We start from the raw sequence: 20,362 nt of genomic DNA, 5'->3' as shown, positions 1-20,362 counted from the left end.
ATCTTGAGAACGCGCTAAAGCACCCCAAACGGTGGACAATGCCGTGTCACTGCAACTGGGAGGGGGGCAAACCAGATTTTTTTTGACATAAAAGCCAACCAGCCAAAAATATATAATTTTGTCCTTCACGGAGCCGGTGTGTAAAGAGTGAGCGCTATTTTCCTTCTCCTCCTCCTCCTCTCCCTCCCCCCTCCTTCTCTCCCCCCCCCTCCCTAAGTGTACAGACAGCATCACATCACCTGGCTTGCTTCTGAGAAACAGCATCTCTCCTTCTCAGGGACCAGAGACTCAGAGAGGGGAGACGTTCTAATGAAGTCTGCTTGTCACCCCAAAATAAAATAATAAATTTTGGCTCTTGTCCCCTCCTCCCACCCCCACCCCCTCAACCCTGTGTGAGATGTTGGGTTTCTTCTTCATGAGACACTGTTGAGAAGTCGCAGTGGTTGGAGAGGCGTAGGGGGTAGACTACCTCTACTCCCCCCCACACACCCCCCTTTTTTCTCTCTGGGAGGAGGAGGAGGGGAAGGGGGCTTGCAGAGCAAGCGATGGATGAGGAAAACATGACGAAAAGCGAGGAGCAGCAGCCTCTGAGTTTGCAAAAAGCCTTACAGCAGTGCGAGTTGGTCCAAAACATGATAGACCTGAGCATCTCCAACCTGGAAGGGCTTAGGACCAAATGTGCTACCTCCAACGACCTCACACAAAAAGAAATCCGGACCTTGGAGGTAGGTGTTGCCTATGGGGAAAAAAAAAAAGCAATCCTTCCTCCCCTCCCCTTTCTTCCCCACCATCCCCTCTTCCCTTGATTCTGTTTGTTGGGGGTGGGGTGGAGGGGGTGGGAGGATTGCAAGGTGGGCACGGTTCGGTCTTCGATCTTCTGTGATTTATCTTGCAAACCCTGCGCTTGGATGTCCCTTCACTGTACCGCTGTCGGCTGCCGCTTGGCTGGGTGGTGGGAGCAGTAGTAGTAATTGTTATTCTTTATTATTGTTCTGGCGGCTGTGGTTATCGTTTGCTTCCTCTCTGAGGAGTGAGTTCTCTCTTTTTTCCGCTTGTGGATTTGTTGATATGCCGCGGGGGGCTTGTGTGCAGGGTAGAGACATTAAGGCGCTGCAGAGAACCCACGTGACCTTGCGCATTCTGCAGGTGGTCAAAAGGTGGTTTTTGTTCGCGGAATGGGGCTGCCTATAAATGTAGACCTCGTCTTTCTCGGTCTCCTTCCCAGCCTGCACACCGCCCCCCACCTTTGGCTCCTTGGATTTGGTTTGTTTGTTTTCAGGGGTATACATGTCAGGAGGCAAGATGCCTGAAAAAGAATTCCCCGTTGAGCTCCCCCGTTTCCAGTCGAATCATTTTGATGCAGGGAGCTGTTGCAGGCCTGAAGCATGCTTTTTCTTTCTTTCTTTCTTTCTTTTTTTTAAGAAAAAACCTGGATCAGCACACACAGGTGGTGTGAGAAAATACTCTGGAATCTTGGTGGGACGGTGAAAAAAAAGGGGGGATCGGGAGGAGGAGTTATCTTTGGCGTGTTATAACATTCTCTCTAACAGAACTTGAGGGGGAGTTTGAAGCAATTTTGTCCTGGGTTGGGGAGGGGGGGGGTAGGATGGGTGCAAAGTTACTCAGAAAGAAGATGGCAGAAATTATTCCTTCCCAAGGCCATTTGGTCAAAGGAAGGAGTTTTCAAGAGGTTTAGAAAATGCCTGGCATCAACCTTGTTCCAAACACCTGAAGGGTTCAACTGACCTCCCTCCCTCAAACCGCAGGTGGTACACATGGCTTGAGGATTGATGAAATGTGGGAACTCCCATTAGCTGGCATTTGCTGAGGGTGGTGGCCATGGGGCTGGGAGCAGAGGAAAGTGGTTCTCCCCGTGGTGGAGCTGGCGTGTGCAGAGCTGGGAGGGCCCTCCGTTCAGCCCGTGTGTTTCCAAGGCCTGCACTCTTCAGTCCCGGACTGAATCTTTTAGCCCTTGTGCTCCTGTCCTAGTATGGATGAGCACCTCTCTCTGATTCACTTTCAAGTCTTTCTCCTCTGTGATTTTAAATTTGGCCAGATGTCAGCAGGCAGGAAGGCCATCAGTTTGAAAGTGGAGTTAGTGTGTGTGTGTGTCTGTGTATGTTGAATATGCTATTTGCTCCCCTAGAATGTGTCTCTGTGTGCACCTGTCACCTGGGAAAATAACTGTCAGAAATGAAATAAGTGTCAAGGGGTAGCAGAGGCGTGGGAATTCTGTTGGGAGGCACAGGTATTTTCTTTCTCAGAGCTTTGGAGAGTCATGCAGGCTGGGACTCTGCTGATGGAAGAAAAAGTGTGGGATGCCCTGGTCCAGCTTTCCATCTCTGTCTGAGCAGTGCCTCAGAGAAGATTCTGTTCAGAATTGCATGCTGTGAATAAAGAAATAACCCAAAAGGGCCACCGGAGGTCTCTTCTGATCCTGAGTCAGGAGTCCGAAATGCTAGCTTGTGTATTAGTATGTAACTTTCTCTAGTTTTCTTTTCTTCTTTTCAACGTGCTTCACCCTCTGAGAGCTCTGTGGATCATGGTGATTGTTGCAGTGGGCCACTGATTCCATTGCTTCTTTTCTGCATACAGGTTTTCTTTTTAAACTGGAAGAGGTAGGCATTGGTATGGTGGGAGGTGGCAGTTACTGGGAGTGCATCTGTTTGTTAATTTCCTAATCCCAGTATGCTGCAGAGCATGCCAACTACTTTATCTATATTGCCCAAGAAAGGGTCTTGAGCAATTATGCCAATTTAGGCTTCCTAGATCTCCAGGGCTAGGGTGGGGCCCCTGAGTAGGGCTGGTGCCTTAGGGTCCAGCCAAGTCCTGCCAAACCTCACATAGGTTTTGGATCCACAGTTGTTTTTGAATCCCAGAAGTTGTCGAATTTTATGTATCAAAACCACCTGGGGGAGCTTATTGCAAATACCCATTCTCAGCCTTTAACCCCAGAGATTCTAATTCACTTGGGATTGGAGGGGGCCCAGTAAGCTGTGTTTAATAAACAGTCAGGTATTTCTGATGCATGCTTTCCTATTGACACCATGGAAAGACTAAACAGAAGACAGAGGCCATATTTCAGCTATTCGACGATGACCTCTCTCTGCTCACAAGCACTAAAGAAAGCAGTAAATTGAATAGACCATTCCTGAAATTCTTGCCTATACTCCTGTGAAAACAAAAATGTACGACATGGACTTAGCCTCCAAGAAGCGTACTTTATGATGAGAGAGATAAGAGTAATAACGTACGTGTGAGATAATGATTAAGTTCAACAGTAAGTGATATGGGAGACTGCATCTGCATCTATTAGGAATGTGTTCAGCTGCGTGAAATGGAAAATCCAACCGGCGTGGTTAAGCAAATAATGGTTTCTTTTCCTCAAGTAGCAAGAAGTCTGGAGGTATACGGCTGCTTGAGTTGGCTCAGTGATTTAATAATATCAGGACTGATGTCTTTGTGAATTCTCATGGCCTCTATCTTACAGTTTCAAGATGGCTGCTGAAGTTTTCACCATTACACCCAGGTTCAAGGCAGGGAAGAGAGGGACCAAGTGAGTGGGAGGGAATAAAGGCTTCATATCTTTGTTTGACTTCCATAAGACACCTCTCCTCCCAACCCCACAAATGTTGTTTTTGTAAGTCTTCTTGGCCAGAACTAGGTCAAATCACTCGTCCAAGTTGCAAGGCAATGGGACCACTGTCATCACTGGTTTAGGTGGTTGAAATCCATTGCCTGGTTTGACCTATTGCTACTCTGTATAAAACCAGGGTTCCACCTAGCATGGAAGAGAGCTAGAAGGGTTTTTGGGTGGACAGCCAGCCACACTGGCCACAGTACATTCTCAGGAGGCACTCTGGCAGAGAAGGAAGGTCATGAGCTTTGGAGTTAGACCTATGTAGTCTTGTGTTCTTGCTTTTCCACTTACTTTATCTTGGCCTAGTGATTTAAGTTTTCTGACCCATGGTTTCATTTTTGGCAAAATAGCAGTGGAAGAATACTACCACCTACCTCAGAGGTGGTTGTGAGGATGAAAAGAGATGACATTTTCAAGGCTCTAACACTGTCTGCAGCCCCGTGCCTGCTCCTTTGATGGTGATGATGATCATCACGTGGTGTGGAGTAGATGACATGGGAGGGCACAGCTCAGACTAGAGGGACAGCAGAAGGAGCTCGAGCAGCATTTCCAAAGTATGTTTTGTGGAACCCTAGTTCTGTGGGATATCAGCGTTATTCATTTTTTCAACAAGTGCTGAATTCCAGGCACTGTACTAGATGCTGGTGGTCAACAAGTATTCTGTAGACAAAATAAATCCCATAGTTTACTCAATGGGGAAAGGCTGAGTTCAGCAAAAGAGATAGCTAGGCATCTTGACCGCAGGACTTCTCAGAGCCTTTAATATGCCATATTTGTACATTGGGACTCCAAGGAAGGTGAATATCTGCAGGTGTCTTTTTCCAAAGATGTCTTTTGGACTTGATGTTCCATAGAATTCACCCAGGGAAATATGGGGCAGAGTGGTTAGGGAAGCATTCTTGGTTAAAGAGCTGCAACTCTGAGTGGAGTGAAGGATGGGGAGGGTTTAAATTGCAGCGGGCCAGGGCAGCTTTCTAGGCCAGAACAACAAACGGTAGAGGCACTGTCCTGCCTGTAAGGGGCAGCTTACAGACGGGTTGGCCCAGAGTGGAGAGTATCTAGGAGACTGTTGTAGGAAGCGAATTCAGGTCACAAACTCCTGGGGTCTGTCTTAGGACCGGGAAGTCAGACCAACAAAGTTTTTATCCCTTTGAAGGAGGAGGTAGAAATCTTTAAAGGTTTTGGAGTGAATACGATTAAAAAGTTGCTTAAAGGTTAGCCCGATGGCAGGAGGGACTAACAGGAGGGACCAGCCAGCTTTTTCTGTGAAGGGACAGAGAGTAAGTTGTTGAGGCTTTGTGAGCCATGTGGTTTTTATCGCAACCACTCAACCTGCTGCTGTAGCTTGCAGCAGCCACGGACAATCCAGAAATAAACATGTTCTTATAAAAATTCACCTAGGGACCCTAAAGCTTGAATTTGATATAATTTTCACATGTCATGAAATATTATTTTACTTCTAATTTTTTTTGACATTAAAAATGTATTCTTAGGTTTCAGGTCAAGCCTTACAAAAACAGGTGGTGGGTCAGATTTGGCCCATGGGCTGTAGTTTGCTGATCCTTGATCTTTAGGGTAGATGGGGTGAGAAAGGACCTGGAGGCATAGAGACCATCTGAGAGATGACTGAGTGGCCCTAGGACTGGTGGGCAATGGCCAGGTGTGGGTGGTCCTGAGTTGGGCTATATTTTGGTTAAATTATAAGAGGAGGGAGATATCAGGGATTGAGTTGGGAGATAAGTAAGTAAAAGAATCTCCTTATACAGCAAGGACATTCTAGCCATCACTTATCAATTACTTGTTTTTAATCTGTTCTATCTCAATTAATAATAATGGTTAGAGATACCATACCTAGACTTAATTATGTTTGGGAAACTGGACCTCAGACAATATTCCATTATTTTCAGTGATTCTGTGGGTTGGGATCGGCTGGGCAGTTCTTCTGCTGGTCTGGCCTGGACTTACTGTGTGGCCGATGCAATGGCTGCTGAGAGAGCCGAGCCTTTCCTTCCACGTGGCCTCTCCAGTGGGATCACCTGGGTTTCTTACATGGTCCCAGTATTCCAAGAGGGTCACAGCAAAAGTTGCAAGGGTCTTGAGATTCAGAAGTCACACAATGTCACTTTCATTGCCTTTTATGTGTTGGCACAAGTCACATGCCAGCCTGAATTTAGATGTTGGGGAAAGAGACTCCGCCGCTAAGTGGGAGAAGCTGCAAAGACCCTCTGGCCATATTTAATTTCTGACAGGGGTGGATACTTAGTGAACACTCACTGTGTGCCCAAAGCTGTTTTAGGCACTAGAAACACAGTGGTAAATGAGGCAGGTGAGGCCCCTGCTCTCACGGTGCTTACATTTATGGGTGAATGTCAAGGTGGGGTTGGGGCAGACAGACAGTAAACAGGTGGACAGAGAATCTGTTATGTATTAGTTAGGTGAAGCTATATAGATCCCCAAATGTGTAATGGCTCCAGTAGAGCCGAAGTCTTACTCTTGCCCTCTTGGCTGGTGGATGTTTCTCTCACGGTCCAGGCCCTTTCCATTCTGCACAATTGTCATTTGTTTGCATCCAGAAAGGGGCAAAAGTGTGGAGAAAGCAAAGCGTCTTAAAAGCCTCACCCCTGAACGTGCCCTCATCAGTCCTGCTTGCATTCTGTTGGGTAGAGTTTAGTCACAACATTGCCAACAAGATGGTGAAGTGGGCCTAAACTGGCTGAAGGTCTGGTGGTCTCTGCCACAGCTAATGAGAAGCTAGTGTAATAGTTACCTACTGCTCTAAAACTAGCCAACCCAGGACTTAGTGGTTTAAAACAACCACTGCTCACAAGTCTGCAGTTGGGACTGGACTCAGCCAGCCAGTTCTGCTGATCTTGCCTGGGCCACTGGTGTATTGTGGTTATCTGGTGGGTCCATTGGGACTGAATGGTCCAAAGTGGACTCACGTGGCTGACGGTTGGCTAGTGGTTGGCTGAGGCACCCCACTTCTCTTCCACGTGGCCTTTCCAGCAGGACACCCCTGATTCCTTCCTTCCTTCCTTCTATTCTGTCTCCTTAAAATTGAAGTATAGTTGATGTTTAGTGTCATCCAGGTTTCTTACATGGTGGCAGCAGCAGGTGTTCCAAGAAGGCAGGTTCTAATTCATAGCCCGTTTTCAGCTTCTGCTTCTGTAACCTTTGCTAATGTTCCACTGGCCAAATAAAATTATGTAGTTGAGCCCATGGTCTGTGTGGGAGTTAGTATTCAAGGGTATGGATTCTGGAAGGTGTGGTTCTTTGGGGACTAGTGAACAATCTGATGTAACTGAACCACATGGAAAAATTCCCAAATAAACCCAAAAAGCATAGGAAAGAGAGAGAGGGGTATGGGATGATCAGTAAAGGCCCCCCCTTGGGGAGGTTTCACAGATGTGAGGGAGCAAGACATGAAATGTCTGGGAAGTGTACAAGGCAGAGGGAACAGCAGGTACAGAGTTCTTGGGTGGGAATACATTCCACATATTATGAGAACAGCACGGGGATGGACCACTGTATTTGGAGCAGAGTGAGTGGGGAAGGGATGAGGGACACAGTAGGAGGAAGACTTGGGGCCCTGGTCATGGATGGCTTGGCTGAGATACTTGGATTTTGTTCTAACTGTGAAAAGGGTGGGGGACTGACTTATTTAAAAGATCCTTTTGGTTGCTGCAGGGAAAATAGTTGATAGGGGCATAAGACTGGGAGCAGGGAAACAAACTGGGTGGCTAGTGTGGGAGTCAAAGCCAGGAATGATGGTCCTTTTGACTCAAGTGATGATGGGGAGATGGAGCAAGAAACTGAACTCAGAAGGTCACGGGCGTGAGAGGTGCTCATGAATCGATGTGAGGAGTGAAGGAAAATAAAGAACTGAGGGTTATTCCTAGGTGTTTGGCCTAAGAACTAAGTGAATGGCAGTGCCATTGTCTTAAGTGCCGTTGTTTAAGTGTCAGATTGGGCTTGATGATTCAGTCCTGTTTAGATGTTTAATGTTTGTGAAGTAGACAGTTGGGTATGTGAGCCTAGAGATTTGAGGAAGGCTGGGTTTATAAAGTTCACTTAATATGTCAGGAATATCTTTTCATCTTATTAAGCAATATTTTTAATGGTTGTGTAGTGTTATATGAATATATCAAAATTTATTTAACTTATTTAATGTAATTCTGTCAGTTGTATATGTTTACCATTTTCTACTATTATAAATAATACTGTGGTAGACATCCTTGTGGCCTGTAGTAATGCTTGTCTTTGATTTCTCGAAGTAGAATTGCTAGATCTGGCAATATGCAAGGTTTCTGGACTTTTGATAGGTCTTGACAAATTACCTTTTACTTACAGTGTGGGAAAGGACCTGCTTTTCCATATTCTTAGTCTGGATTTATGTTTTGTTTTGATTTTTGGTTGCCTGTATTTTGATGACGAAGAGCTTGGGTTTAAGGAGGCAGTTGTCTTAGGCCAGAATTTCATCTTTCCTGTTTCTGGTTGAGAAGGACCTGGGAACCTGTGTAGATGAGAGGAGCACGTGGTTTTCCACAGACAGTGGCCAGCCTGCAGTGACCCAGCCTCTGCCTTTTTCTCGTAGAGACATGGGTGGAGTGTGGTCCCAAACTTCTGAGTCAGCGGCAAGAGGTATTTCTGAAGGGTTCTCTGTGGATGCTCTGGGGCTGGGGAGTGGGTTCTACTAGGGAGCTCTAATCCTTCCTCCACTGGGTAGAAAACTGAGGAGTCTTCCTCCTCTCCCTGAGGACGGCTGGTTTTCTGGGCTCTCTTCCGGCCATCCGCACCAGGCTCCATCTGTGAGACCTGGGCTTCCTCATTGCTGCTCTGGAGCTGGGCAGTGGAAGGTATTCAAAAACCAAGGAAGCCAAGGGGGACATGGCAGCCAGGAAGGAGGATGGAGAAGATGAGGGGTGGGGAGGGAAAAGGGACAAACATAGGAGAGAAAAAAAAATATCTGGTTTTCTTTGGCAGGGTTTCTGTGACCCTTGGAATGTCTCTCCAGTGGGGAGTGACCGTAACTATAGTTGTTCCTGTTTTACAAGCCAGTTGACTGAGGTTTGGAGTCACTGGCCCTGCAAATTCAAGGAGCCTTTGGTCTGGGAAGAAGTTGACAACTCCTCCCTGGAGTCCCAAAGAGGGCCTGACCTGGAAGCAAAGAAAGCAAAGCTGAGGGCAAGTGCAGGCGAAGGAGGAAGAACAGACAATCAGGACAGTGTGATCCGAGATGGGAGCTGAGGGATTCATGAGAATGGTGAGGATGGAATACTCCACCACTCACACGCTCCCATCAGTGACCATCCCAGATGACGATGGAAGAGAAATACAGAACTGATGGAGACAAAGTAGGACATTCACAGAGAAAAGGAAAGATGAGAAGAGTATTGTAGGTCTGAAAGGTCCAGCCATTTGCCACTTTGGCTATTGATCAGTTGAAATGTGGGGAGTGCTAATCGAAATGTGCTATCGTTGTAAAATACATGTGCTACGTGCTTGCTAAGTTGCTTCAGTTGTGTCTGACTCTTTGCAATCCTATGGACTGTAGCCTGCCAGGCTCCTCTGTCCATGGGATTCCCAGGCAAGAATACTGGAGTGGGTTGCCATGCCCTTCTCCAGGGCATCTTCCCGGCCCAGGGATCCAACTTGCATCTCCTTATGGCTCCTGCATTACAGGCAGATTCTTTACCACTGAGCCACTGGGGAAGTGCCTGTGAAATACACACCATATCCCAAACTCTTAGAATGAAGAATAGAATGTGAAATAGCTCATTGATATTTTTTTTTATATTGACATGTTGAAATGATACTATTTTAAACATATTGGGTTAAATAAACTATGTTAAAATTAATTTCATCTGCATCTTATTTTTTTCCTGAGGCTATTAGAACATTTTAAATGATACAGGCAGCTCAAAGTGTATTTCACTGGGTCAGTGCTGCTCTTGAGCATTGAGGTGATTTCAGGCTTCCCTGGTGGCTCAGATGGTAAAGAATCTGACTATAATGCAGGAGACCCCAGTTTGATCCCTGGGTCAGGAAAATTCCCTCGAGAAGGGCGTGGTAACCCACTCTAGTATTCTTGCCTGGAGAATCCCATGCACAGAGGAGTCCACAAGGTTGCAAAGAAGAGACATGACTGAGAGACTAACACTTTCACTTTCTTTCTTCCAGTTTTGTCATAACGGAAATCTTGTTCTTGATAAAGACTGAAAGCATGGGCCCCCTGGAGTTACTAGGCAGCCATTGATTAAAGCCATTAATGCGTTCCAAAGATGGATGCCTTCGATTTCCCTGAACCAGGAGAGAAAAATGAGATGAAGGCTCAAAAATAATAGCATAATTGAGTCCTTGGAAATTTGGGTCAGTACTCGAAGCAGTAGAGCTAAGTAGTTGGGAAGGCTTGGGCTCTGCAGTAAGACTGCTTGGATCCCGGTCTGAGTTCAGGATTTACTAGCTCAGTAACCTGAGGGTCAATGAGCTCTCCTTGCTGAGCCTCAGTTTTCTTGCTCATAAAATCGGGACAGTTTTACATGGGGTTGTTATGGTGATTCAGTGGACTCATGTATTACAAAGCTGCGTTAAGTGCCTAGCACATGGCAAATGCTTACTAGCTTTGGAGGTTTTGATGATCATACCCTCAGTAGATGGTCATGGGGAGGTGAGATGCTTCAGCCCTGGGTAGTTGATGGGGAGTTTCATTTATTCAGTCATTGATTACTGAGGCTGCAGTGTGTGAGAGGCAGAGACTAACAGAGCAAGACGTGAAAAGGAGAAGCCCATGGAAGCCTTCTATGGGATAATGGCATACCCGCTGGGCTGCAGGTGACATAAGCAATCAAGATTCTTATACCAGGTCTGCATCTTTGAATTTGCTCACAGATGACTCACTTCGCATCAGTGCCTGGCCAGGCTTTAGTCTTTAAACCACGTGCTCATCATAACTCCAAGTTGGATAACAAAATACCAGTTATGGGGCTGTGCCTTACTACTCTTGAACTTGTCTCAAACTTGTGCGGCAAAGAGAAGAGTCAGAAGCTGTGATATCCAAGGGCTTGAAAAGTGTGTTCTCTGAAGTTTAGAGGACCCTAAGAGGTTGTGCAGGCCCACTTCCTGCCCATGTCTAGCTTTGGCTAGGTGATTTGGGGCAAACACTACTTCAACAAGGCTGCCTTTTAAATTTTTTTCATTTTTAGAAAATTGTGGTAATATGTATATATATATATATCTATGTCACCTGAAATTTACCATTTTAACTGTTTTGAAATGTACAGTTCAGTGGCATTAAGGACATTCACGGTGTTATGCAACCATTATCACCATCCATCTGCATAACTTTTTCATCCCTCCAAATAAAAATTCTGTATCCTTTCTGTACCTGCCCCAGCCACATGGTCACCTCTATTCTATTTTCTGTCTCTGTGAATTTGGCTATTCTAGTTATCTCATGTAAGGTGAATCGTACACTGTGTGCCCTTTGTGTCCAGCTTTTTTCGTATAGCATAATGTTTCTAAGGTTCATTCATGTTATAGTACATAGATCAGTGTTTCATTCCTTTTTATGGCTGAATAATATTACATTGTATGGATAGTCTATGTTTTGTTTATCTGTCCTGTATTGATAGACCTTGAGTTATTTTCATCTTTTGACTATTGTGAATAATGCTGCTGTGAACACTATTTTACGAGTATCTGTTTGATTCCCTGCTTTGAATTCTTTGGGGTTATATATCTAGAGTGGAACTGCTGGGTCATATGGTAATTCTGTGTTAAATATTTTGAGAAACCATCATACTGTTTTCCACAGTGACTGTACCATTTTCTATTTCCACCAGCAATGCCCTAGGCTTCCAATTTCTCTATCTTCTTGGCAATACCTACTATTTTCTGTGTTTTTTTTTTTTTTTGGTTTTTTGATTATAACCATCCTAGTGGGCATGGAGTGGTATCTCACTGTGATTTTGATTTGCATTTCCCTACTGACTATTTGCATTTCCTAGGTGGCACTAGTGGTAAAGAACCTGCCTGCCAATGCAGGAGATGAAAGAGACATGAGTTCGATCCCTGGGTTGGGAAGATCCCCTGGAGGAGGGCATGGCAACCCACTCCAGTGTTCTTGCCTGGAGAGTCCCATGGACAGAGGAGCCTGGCGGGCTACAGTTCACAGGGTCTCGAAGAGTCAGACATGACCGAAGTGGCTCAGCTCAGCACAGTGACTGATGAATTAGGCGTCTGTTCATGTGCTGACTGATCATTTGTATATCCTCTTGGGAGAAATGTCTATTTAAGCCCTTTCATAAGTCAGCCTTTTGATATGGGTGAGTTATAGAGGTTAGAATTATCCTCTTTGTGTATACCTGTATCTGCTCTCTGATGACTTCTAGCCTTTGGTTCTACTCTCTGAGGAAAAGATATTAAGGTCAGTCCCTCCTTTGGCTGACAAAGTCTCAAGAAGTGCTTGCATTTAGATCTGGAACCTGCCAGGTAGAGATGACATAGCCGCATCCACAGATTCCTGACACGTCTCCAACCCAAACTTTGCAGCCACTGCCTCCCTGCTTTGTCCTGTGTGAGTTCTATTCCTACAGAATTCTGGATTCTGGGGTCGCTATTGATGGTGACATTTCCTTTGCCTGTGCATCAATCCTACCCAGAGTATCACACCAATCAGAAATTGTCATGAATATGTCTCTCTGTGCCCATCTACAAAGGCACTGGCATGGTGCCTTGGGCAGTGTTGGGCAGCCTGGCCTTGAGCAATGAGACTAATAGACAGGTATGATAAAGAACCCATCAGGTATAAGAAAGAACCCATCCAGGGACTTTGTTTTTATTGTTGTTGTCGTTCAGTCGCTCAGTTGTATCATCTGACTCTGTGACCCCACGGACTGCAGCATGCCAGGTTTCCCTGTCCTTCACTGTCTTTGTTCAAACTCATGTCCATTGAGTTGATGATGCCATCCAGTCATCCTGTCCTCTGTCATCCGCTTCTTCTCCTGCCTTCAATCTTTCCCAGCATCAGGGTCTTTTCCAGTGAGTCACCTCTTTGCATCAGGTGTCCAAAGTATTGGAACTTCAGCTTCAGCATCAGTCCTTCCAATGAATATTTAGGGTTGATTTCCTTTATGATTGACTGGTTGGATCTTGCTGTCTAAGGAACTCTCAAGAGTCTTCTCCAACTCCACAGTTTGAAAAACATAAATTCTTTGGCGCTCAAGCCTTCTTTATGGTCCAACTCTCACATTGTAAAAGTATTAGCATTAGATGCTGAGTTGTGTCCGACTCTTTGTGACCCCATGGACTGTAGCCCACCAGGCTCCTCTGTCCATGGAATTCTCCAGGCAAGAATACTGGAGTGGGTTGCCATTTCCTTCTTCAGTGGATCTTCCCAACCCAGGGATTAAACCTGGGTTTCCTGCATTGCAGGCAGATTCTTTACCTTCTGACTACTGGAAAAACCATAGTTTTGACTATATGGACTTTTGTTATTATTATTATTAGGTAGGAGGTAAAGCTAAGTTAGTTGCCACTTTTTATATTGTTATGCTTATCTGACTGGGATAAACAGTACATTGTGATAAACCCCCAAAGCAATATTATCCTTTTAATATGTTGCTATACTATTATTTTAATATGTTGCTGGATTTGATTCCTTATTGAGGGTTTTCTGTGTCTTTCTTCATAAGGGATATTGTCTGTGGTTTCCTTTTTTGTACCATCTTTATTTAATTATCAGGGTAATACTGACCTCATAAAATGAGTTGGGAATTGTTTCCTCTACTTCTCTTTTCTGGAGGAGATTGTGTAGAATTGTTGTTATTTCATCTTTAGATGCTGGTAGAATTCACTAGTGAAACTATGTGGACTAGAGACTTAATTTAATTTTTTTGTGGAAGGTTTTTAACTACAACTCAGTTTCTTTAATTTATTCTTGGATGAATTTTAGTAGTTTGTGGATTTGAAGGAATTGGTACAATTTATCTAAATTGCTGAATTTACTATGAGAGTTGCTCATAGTATTTCCCTATTATTCTTTTAGTGAGGTCTTGCATTCCTAATGTTGATAATGTATGTTCTTTCTCTTCTATTCTGTGTTAGTCTGGCTTGAGGTTTATTAATTTTAGTTTTATTTTCAGAGAACCAATTTTTAGCTTTGTTTATTTTCTCTATTGTTTTTCTGTTTTTAATTTTATTCATTTTTTGTTCTTCTTCTTATTTCCTTTCTCCTGCTTGCCCTGGGTTTATTTTGTGCCTCTCTGTTCTCTTTTCTTGAGGTGGATACTTTGTTGAGTTGAGACCTTTTTGCTTTACCAATGTAAATATTTATCACTGTAAATTTCCCTTGAAAGATTACTTTAACTACATGGCACAGGTTTTGGTATGTTATATTTTCATTTCCCTTTAGTGCACAGTATTTTATAGTTTCTTTTGAAGCTTTCTCTTTGATGCATATGTTCTTTAGGAGTATGTCATTTAATTTCCAAGTACTATGGATGTTTCCTGTTATCTTTCTATTACTGACTTCTTTTAATAGTTCAGTCCAGTTATGATGAGTGAACACATATTATCTTGATTATTTTAAAGTGTTTAAGATTTATTTCGTCACTTAGACTATATTCTCTCTTGGTGAAGGTAATGGGTGCACTTGAAAAGAATGTGAATTCTGGTATTGATAGGTGCAGTATTGTATAAATGTCAGTTAGGTCCAATTGGTTGATGGTACTAAGTCCTCTATATCCTTGCTGGTTTTCTCTTAAGTTTTATTGATTACACAGAGGAGAGTGTTGGTATCTCCTACTCTAAATGTGGATTTCTCCATTTCTCCTTGGAGTTCCATCAGTTTTTGTGTTTATGTATTTTGAGCTGTTTTTAAGTTTATACAAATGTGGGACATTTGTTTTCTTGGTGACTTCACCCTTCAGCGTTATGTAAAGTTACTATTTATCCTGATAATTTTCCATGCTCTGAAAACTATTTCTCTGATATTAATGTAGCCACCCCAGTTTTTCGTTTTCTAGGTTTTTAAAAGTTGAAGTAAAATATGCATAACACAAAATTCACCATTTAAATGCTCCTAAAGTATACAATTGAATGACTTTTCATATGTGTGCAACCATTGACCCCATCTAAGTGTAGAACATCTCCATCACCACACCTGCAAAAAAACAAAAACAAAAAAACTCAACAACCAAGAAAACTAAAACTAAATCTTGTACTTGTTAGCAGTCCATCCCAATTTTCCTATCCTCCATCCCCTGGCAACCTTTAATCTATTTTTGGTACTTTTTTTCCTCTTCTGGGTATTTCATATAAACGAAACCATACAGTACTTGGCCTTTTATGCGTGGCTTCTTTCACATAACACAGTGTCCTCAAGGTCGATTCGTGGTGTGACATGCACCAGTGCTTGATTCCTTTTGATGGCCGAATAATATTCCATTGTACGGACCTGCCCATTTTGTTTATCCACCCATCAGTGAGCATTTGAGTTGTCTCTACCTCATGACTATTTGTGATGAGTGCTGCTGTGAACGTTTGCCTAAGAGGATGGGGCCGTTTGGGGAGGAAACTGTTTCGCTTCTGCTACAAACAAAAGAAAGATGCCCCCAGGTTCAGGCTGGCACAGAGTTAGGAACTCTGGAGCTGGAGGTCCCTTCCATACCCTCTGTGATTGTACAGGATGGGTTCTGTGACATTTCCCTGGAGCTCTTGCAGGTGCTTCGGTGCTCTTCAGGTTGCGTATGCCAGGTTATGAGTCGTTCACACTGACTTCAGAAATGGAACTCATTAAATAAAATAGTGATTTAAAAGACATTTATAGCCATTAAAGCAAAGTATATTCACCCGAGGGAAAAAAGAAAATGTGCATTTAATAAAAAAGATAAATGAATACACTTATAATCAATCCCACCACCCACAGATCATCACTGTTAATATCTTGTTATAGAGCCTTACAGATTTTTCTGCATGCATACGTGTACTTCCATATGACTTTTATGAACAACTATATTTTATTTATTTCATAATGTTCTCTTATTTATTTCTTTTTCCTCTTAAAATTTGACTTAAGACATGAATGTCTTTCCTTGCCAAAACCATTTTTTTTTTTATAGCAATTCAAATGGCTGGTAACACTCCAGCATAAAGATGTAGCATAATTGAGTTAAACAACCCCCTTTAGTGAGTTAGATTTATTTCTGGTTTCTTGCTCTCATAAACACAGCCTTAGTGACTACTTTTGAAATGAAATCTTTGTAAAGCATCTTAAGAAATATGCCTAGAAGTAAAATTACTCTGTGCTTATAAGGCTTCTTCTCATGTATGACCATGGTCCTTTAGAAAGAGTGTCCATTTATAAAGCTCTCAGAGTTTATGAGAGTAGAGCTTGTCGCTTTGCATCTCCAGGAATGACAACTGTGAGAGGCAAATGTTACTAGCAAATCTGTGACTTAATAGAATATATATGTAAAGTCACTTTACTACATCTGTGAATCTGCTGTGATGATCTAAGAAACTTGAGGCAGGCTTGGTTTTTAAAAATACATACTTTCAGTTGAAATAAATGCAGTTATAATCATGTTAATAACAAGGACACCTAATTTAAGATGAAATGTTTCTGAAATGACTTCAGAAAGGGACGTGAGTTTTACAGATGAGGTCATCTGATTTCAGGGGATCACACAGTCAGTTGTTTTCTGGGACCAGACAGGGAACCCACAGAAGAAAAACAGGCCAGGGGCTGGATACTTGGGAGGAGACATAAGGGCCACGGTGAACTAGAGAGCGTATGTCATGTTTACAGACGTCAGAGTTGTCAGTGGATTGGAGGTAAGCCTCGTTTTATCACGGAATTTCCATTTTCCAACAGCACTCAGAGATCAAAACTGTAAGTAAAAAGCAGACACTGATTCATGATTATCTGATCAAGAACCTCACCAGAGACTTCACTGGTGATCCAGTAAGACTGCACAATCAGGGGGCGCGGGTTCGATTCCTGGTTGAGGAACTAAGATCCCGCATGCCTTATGGCATGGCCAAAATAAATAAAATAATAAGAATAATAAATTAATTTAAAAAAGAAATACTTTTTAAAAAGAACCTCACCATTCTCTCCCTTAGTATACTTAATGTTGGGTAAGGAAAAGGAAGGTACAGATAATCAGTACTGTCTTGCCCCAGCTTTGCTGGTATAACTTAAGATGTTCTTGAAAACTGTCTTCAGAGTCACTTTACAATAAAACAAGTCTCTTTATTTTCTCTTGACCTTAAATATAGCCTTCAAAATGGAAAGCTACCATCTTAACCTGGCTTGATTGATTCTCGATGACTTTTGTCCGTTTAAAACAAACAAACAAAAAAATAGGCAAGTCCACTCTCACATAGGCCGTGTTGCCGTTGCAGATGATCCTGACAGTGCTCTGGGCGGTGTGTCTGAGAGGAAACTCAAGGAGAAGAGTCATAGGTTTGATGCTGGGATAAGTGTTCAGCCATTGCCAATGTCTGTTCTGAAAGGCAACCTGGCTGATTAGCTTCAACATTCATTCACTAATTCATTCATTCATTCATCCCACTTTGTGTCAAATGCTTTAGACATACAAAGGAGACTGGCAAGACTTACAAAGTCTTGCCCATATGGGGCTTAGGATGTATATATTTATATACAGCACATACGGCAATGTTCTAAGTACTGGAACCTGGAATATATTGCCTCATGGATCTAGTGATGTGACGCTACAGCTAAGACATGAAGGGCCATGGAGTTAACTTGAGTTGAGGGAAAGTTTTTCCAGGGAGAGGGAAAGTGTGTGCAAAAAGCCTAGAGGCAGGAGATAGTCTGGGGCTTCTGAGGGACCCAATGGAGCCCACATGGCTGGCACACCAAGTGCTTCAGGCCCATTGGAAGGCAAAGGAATGGGACAGCATGCTTTCCTTTCTCTAAACTGAGTTCCTTCACATCTTCTTCCAACTTCATCTCCTCATTATAGAAAAATGAGGCATCTCATTTGCCAAATTGAATAAAACTCTCTAATGTATGATCACCACTTCTCAAATATGACTTGAAAGCTTCACATGAGTTTATTTGTTCCCTAAGGTGGGGACAAATTCTTTAACACCATGACAAATACAAGGCATCCCATAATAATAATTGATGGGAAAGACCTTGAGAAGGGTGACCTGGAGGGAAGGAAAGTAAACCCAGGAGAGAGAGTTGGCAAAATGGAAATACATTTTCAATCCCATGCTTTGTGGTTTATTATTAACAGCAATGCAGAAAACATCTCTACAGAGTTATGAAAAATTCATTAGCAACATGCTACAGGTCTGAGAAGCTGGTCATTGTTTGATCAGATTAACGATAATGACAGCAGTCTTATATTAACTCAGGTTAAGAGGAGGACTCTTCCCCCTACTATTTAGTCATTCACATATAATCACATTTCCTCAAAGCCAGTTGCCCTCAGTTGTCTGCTAAGATGGGAACTAGGGTCTCTGCAAAGATAGACAAGGATGGCAGAGGGTGGGTGAAGCCCAGATGCCACTTTGAACCTGGGGTCCGATAGAGGAAGAATCTCTAGACCTTCCCCTGTGTTCCAGCTTTTGTCTAGTTTCCCTGATGCTGCCCTTCTGTTTTTCAGACCCACCTTCCTCCTAAACCTGTGTCATCCCAACTCATGATTTCTCAGTGTGGAGTCCCTGCAGTGTTCTGTGTGGTATTCTATGTGCTAGGGATACGTGCAAGTGTAAAACGGGCACAGAGCCCTGCCGTTGTACAGCTCATATTCCAACTGGTGGAGACAGACAATAAATACATGTAAAGAAAAGGAAATATCACCTTTTCCAGCTTCATGGAAAAGGTGACATTTGAACAAAGACTTGAAGTGAGGGAGCCATCCTTGAAGCTGTCTAGGTCAGGGGAAGGAGCCCTTAGAGTAAGGCAACATCTTGTACAAAGGCCCTGAGGCCTTGGAGAAAGCTTGTATGACGGGTGTGGAGTGTTGAGGATCAGGTCAGAGCAGCAGAGTGAGACCAGATCAATAGGGGCTTTTGTTATTGTTTAGTTGTTAATTCGTGTCTGACTCTTCTGTGACTCCATGGACTGTAGCCCACAGGCTCCTTTGTCTTTGGGATTTTCCAGGGAAGAATACTGGAGTGGGTTGCCATTTCATTCTCCAGGGGATCTTCCTGACCCAGGGATTGAACCCACATCTCCTGCATTACAGGCAGATCCTTTACCACTGAGCCACCTGGGAAGCCCAAGGTTCTTTTAGACCAGTGTAAAATTTTTACTAAGTGCAGTGAGGAGCACTGGAGGGTTTTGAGCCGAGGAGTAACATGACCTGTCTTGAGTTTTATATATTTACTTTTAATTCATCGTTATTTTAAAAGGTATTTACTTATTTATTTTTGGTTGTGCTGGATCTTTGTTGCTGCACATGGGCTTTCTCTAGTTGTGGGGATCAGGGGCTACTCTCTTGTTGCAGTGTGCAGGCTTCTCATTGCAACGGTTTTTCTTGCTGTGGAGCAAGGACTCGAGGGCACGTGGTCTTCAGTAGTTGTGACACACAGGCTTAGTTCCTCTGAGGCATGTGGGATCCTAGTTCTGGATCAGGGATTGAACCCGTGTCCCCTGCATCGGCAGGTGGGCTCTCAACCACTGGGCCACCAGGGAAGTCCCTTTCTTGAGTTTTAATAGCATCCTTCTAAGTAACAGACTGTAGGGGGCAAAAGTAAAAGAAGATAGATGAGTTGGATTATCATGGATGGGAGACGATGGTGGGTCACACCAGACTGGTGAGCTGTGGTTGGATTTTGGATATGCTTAGAAATTATGGCAAATAGGATTTCCAGATATTTTTGACCTTGCCTGTTGATTGATGTAAAAAATGATGATGCTTACTGGTTGCATTAATTTGAACTCTTTTGGTCACAAGTGACAGAAACATAACTCAAATTGTTTGTGTAGAAAGTGGGAATTCTTTGGCTTATGTAACTGAGAAGTCTATGGGTCATGCTAGCTTCAGTGTGGGTGGATCCAGATACTTATAGAAGGCAGACAAGTACCTCTCTCTCCATCTCTCAGCTCTGCTTTCGTCCTCTCTTGTCTTCATCCAGTCTTTCTGTCACTTTAGGTACTATGGAGGAAGAGCACTGTTTTCTCCTAGGAGCTCCAGTGAATGTCTGGGATATCCTTTCTGCTGATCAGGTTTGGTTCATTCCTGTACTCCTCCTCTATACAGGAGGGCAGAGCATTCTTAAAGGTCAATTTTGGAACCAGGGTGAAAGGTTGGCATTTCCAAGCCTCATGGATTGAGCAGGGATGTTCTAACCAGAAGATAATAAGTTTGGCTGGAGGGAACACTAGATTCTCTTGTCCCAGTTCTTAATCCGGAATTTCAGCAAATGTAGGGAATTCTGAGGAGGATATAAGGAGCAAAGGGTAGAGCATACCCTGGGAATGTTGAGGTGTTTGGAGTGGGATATTTCAGAGATCTTTTAACTCAGTATTTACACAATCAGCAGATTTATCTAATAGTCTTACTCTGGTAGTCTGCTCTGGGCCTAAGGAACCTTTGCTTCCAATGTATTCTCATGACTGACCTCCCTTTTGAGGTGGGCTATGTGTCTCTCTTGGGACAGTGAGTAGATGGAGAGTTAGAATACAACATATGGGTCCCAGTTCTGCCACCCTCTTGCCACAAAGATTTAGGCAAATTA

The 20,362-nt window shown here is 43.4% G+C and overlaps 1 protein-coding gene across 1 annotated transcript in view; it reads left to right on the top strand.

Moving 5' to 3' along the window:
- Positions 1 to 545: 545 nt before the first annotated feature.
- KSR2 (kinase suppressor of ras 2) overlaps positions 546 to 20,362 on the top strand; it is a 419,494-nt gene continuing 399,677 nt past the window's right edge. Inside the window, exon 1 of the mRNA XM_065904540.1 lies at positions 546 to 725. Within this exon, the coding sequence (XP_065760612.1) occupies positions 546 to 725 (180 nt within the window). The remainder of the gene's footprint in view (positions 726 to 20,362) is intronic.

Source organism: Muntiacus reevesi, chromosome 13, assembly GCF_963930625.1.
Source record: "Muntiacus reevesi chromosome 13, mMunRee1.1, whole genome shotgun sequence".
NCBI lineage: Eukaryota > Metazoa > Chordata > Mammalia > Artiodactyla > Cervidae > Muntiacus > Muntiacus reevesi.
The sequence above is the reverse complement of the archived record's forward strand: the minus strand, read 5'-3'. Positions and strand labels throughout refer to the sequence as shown.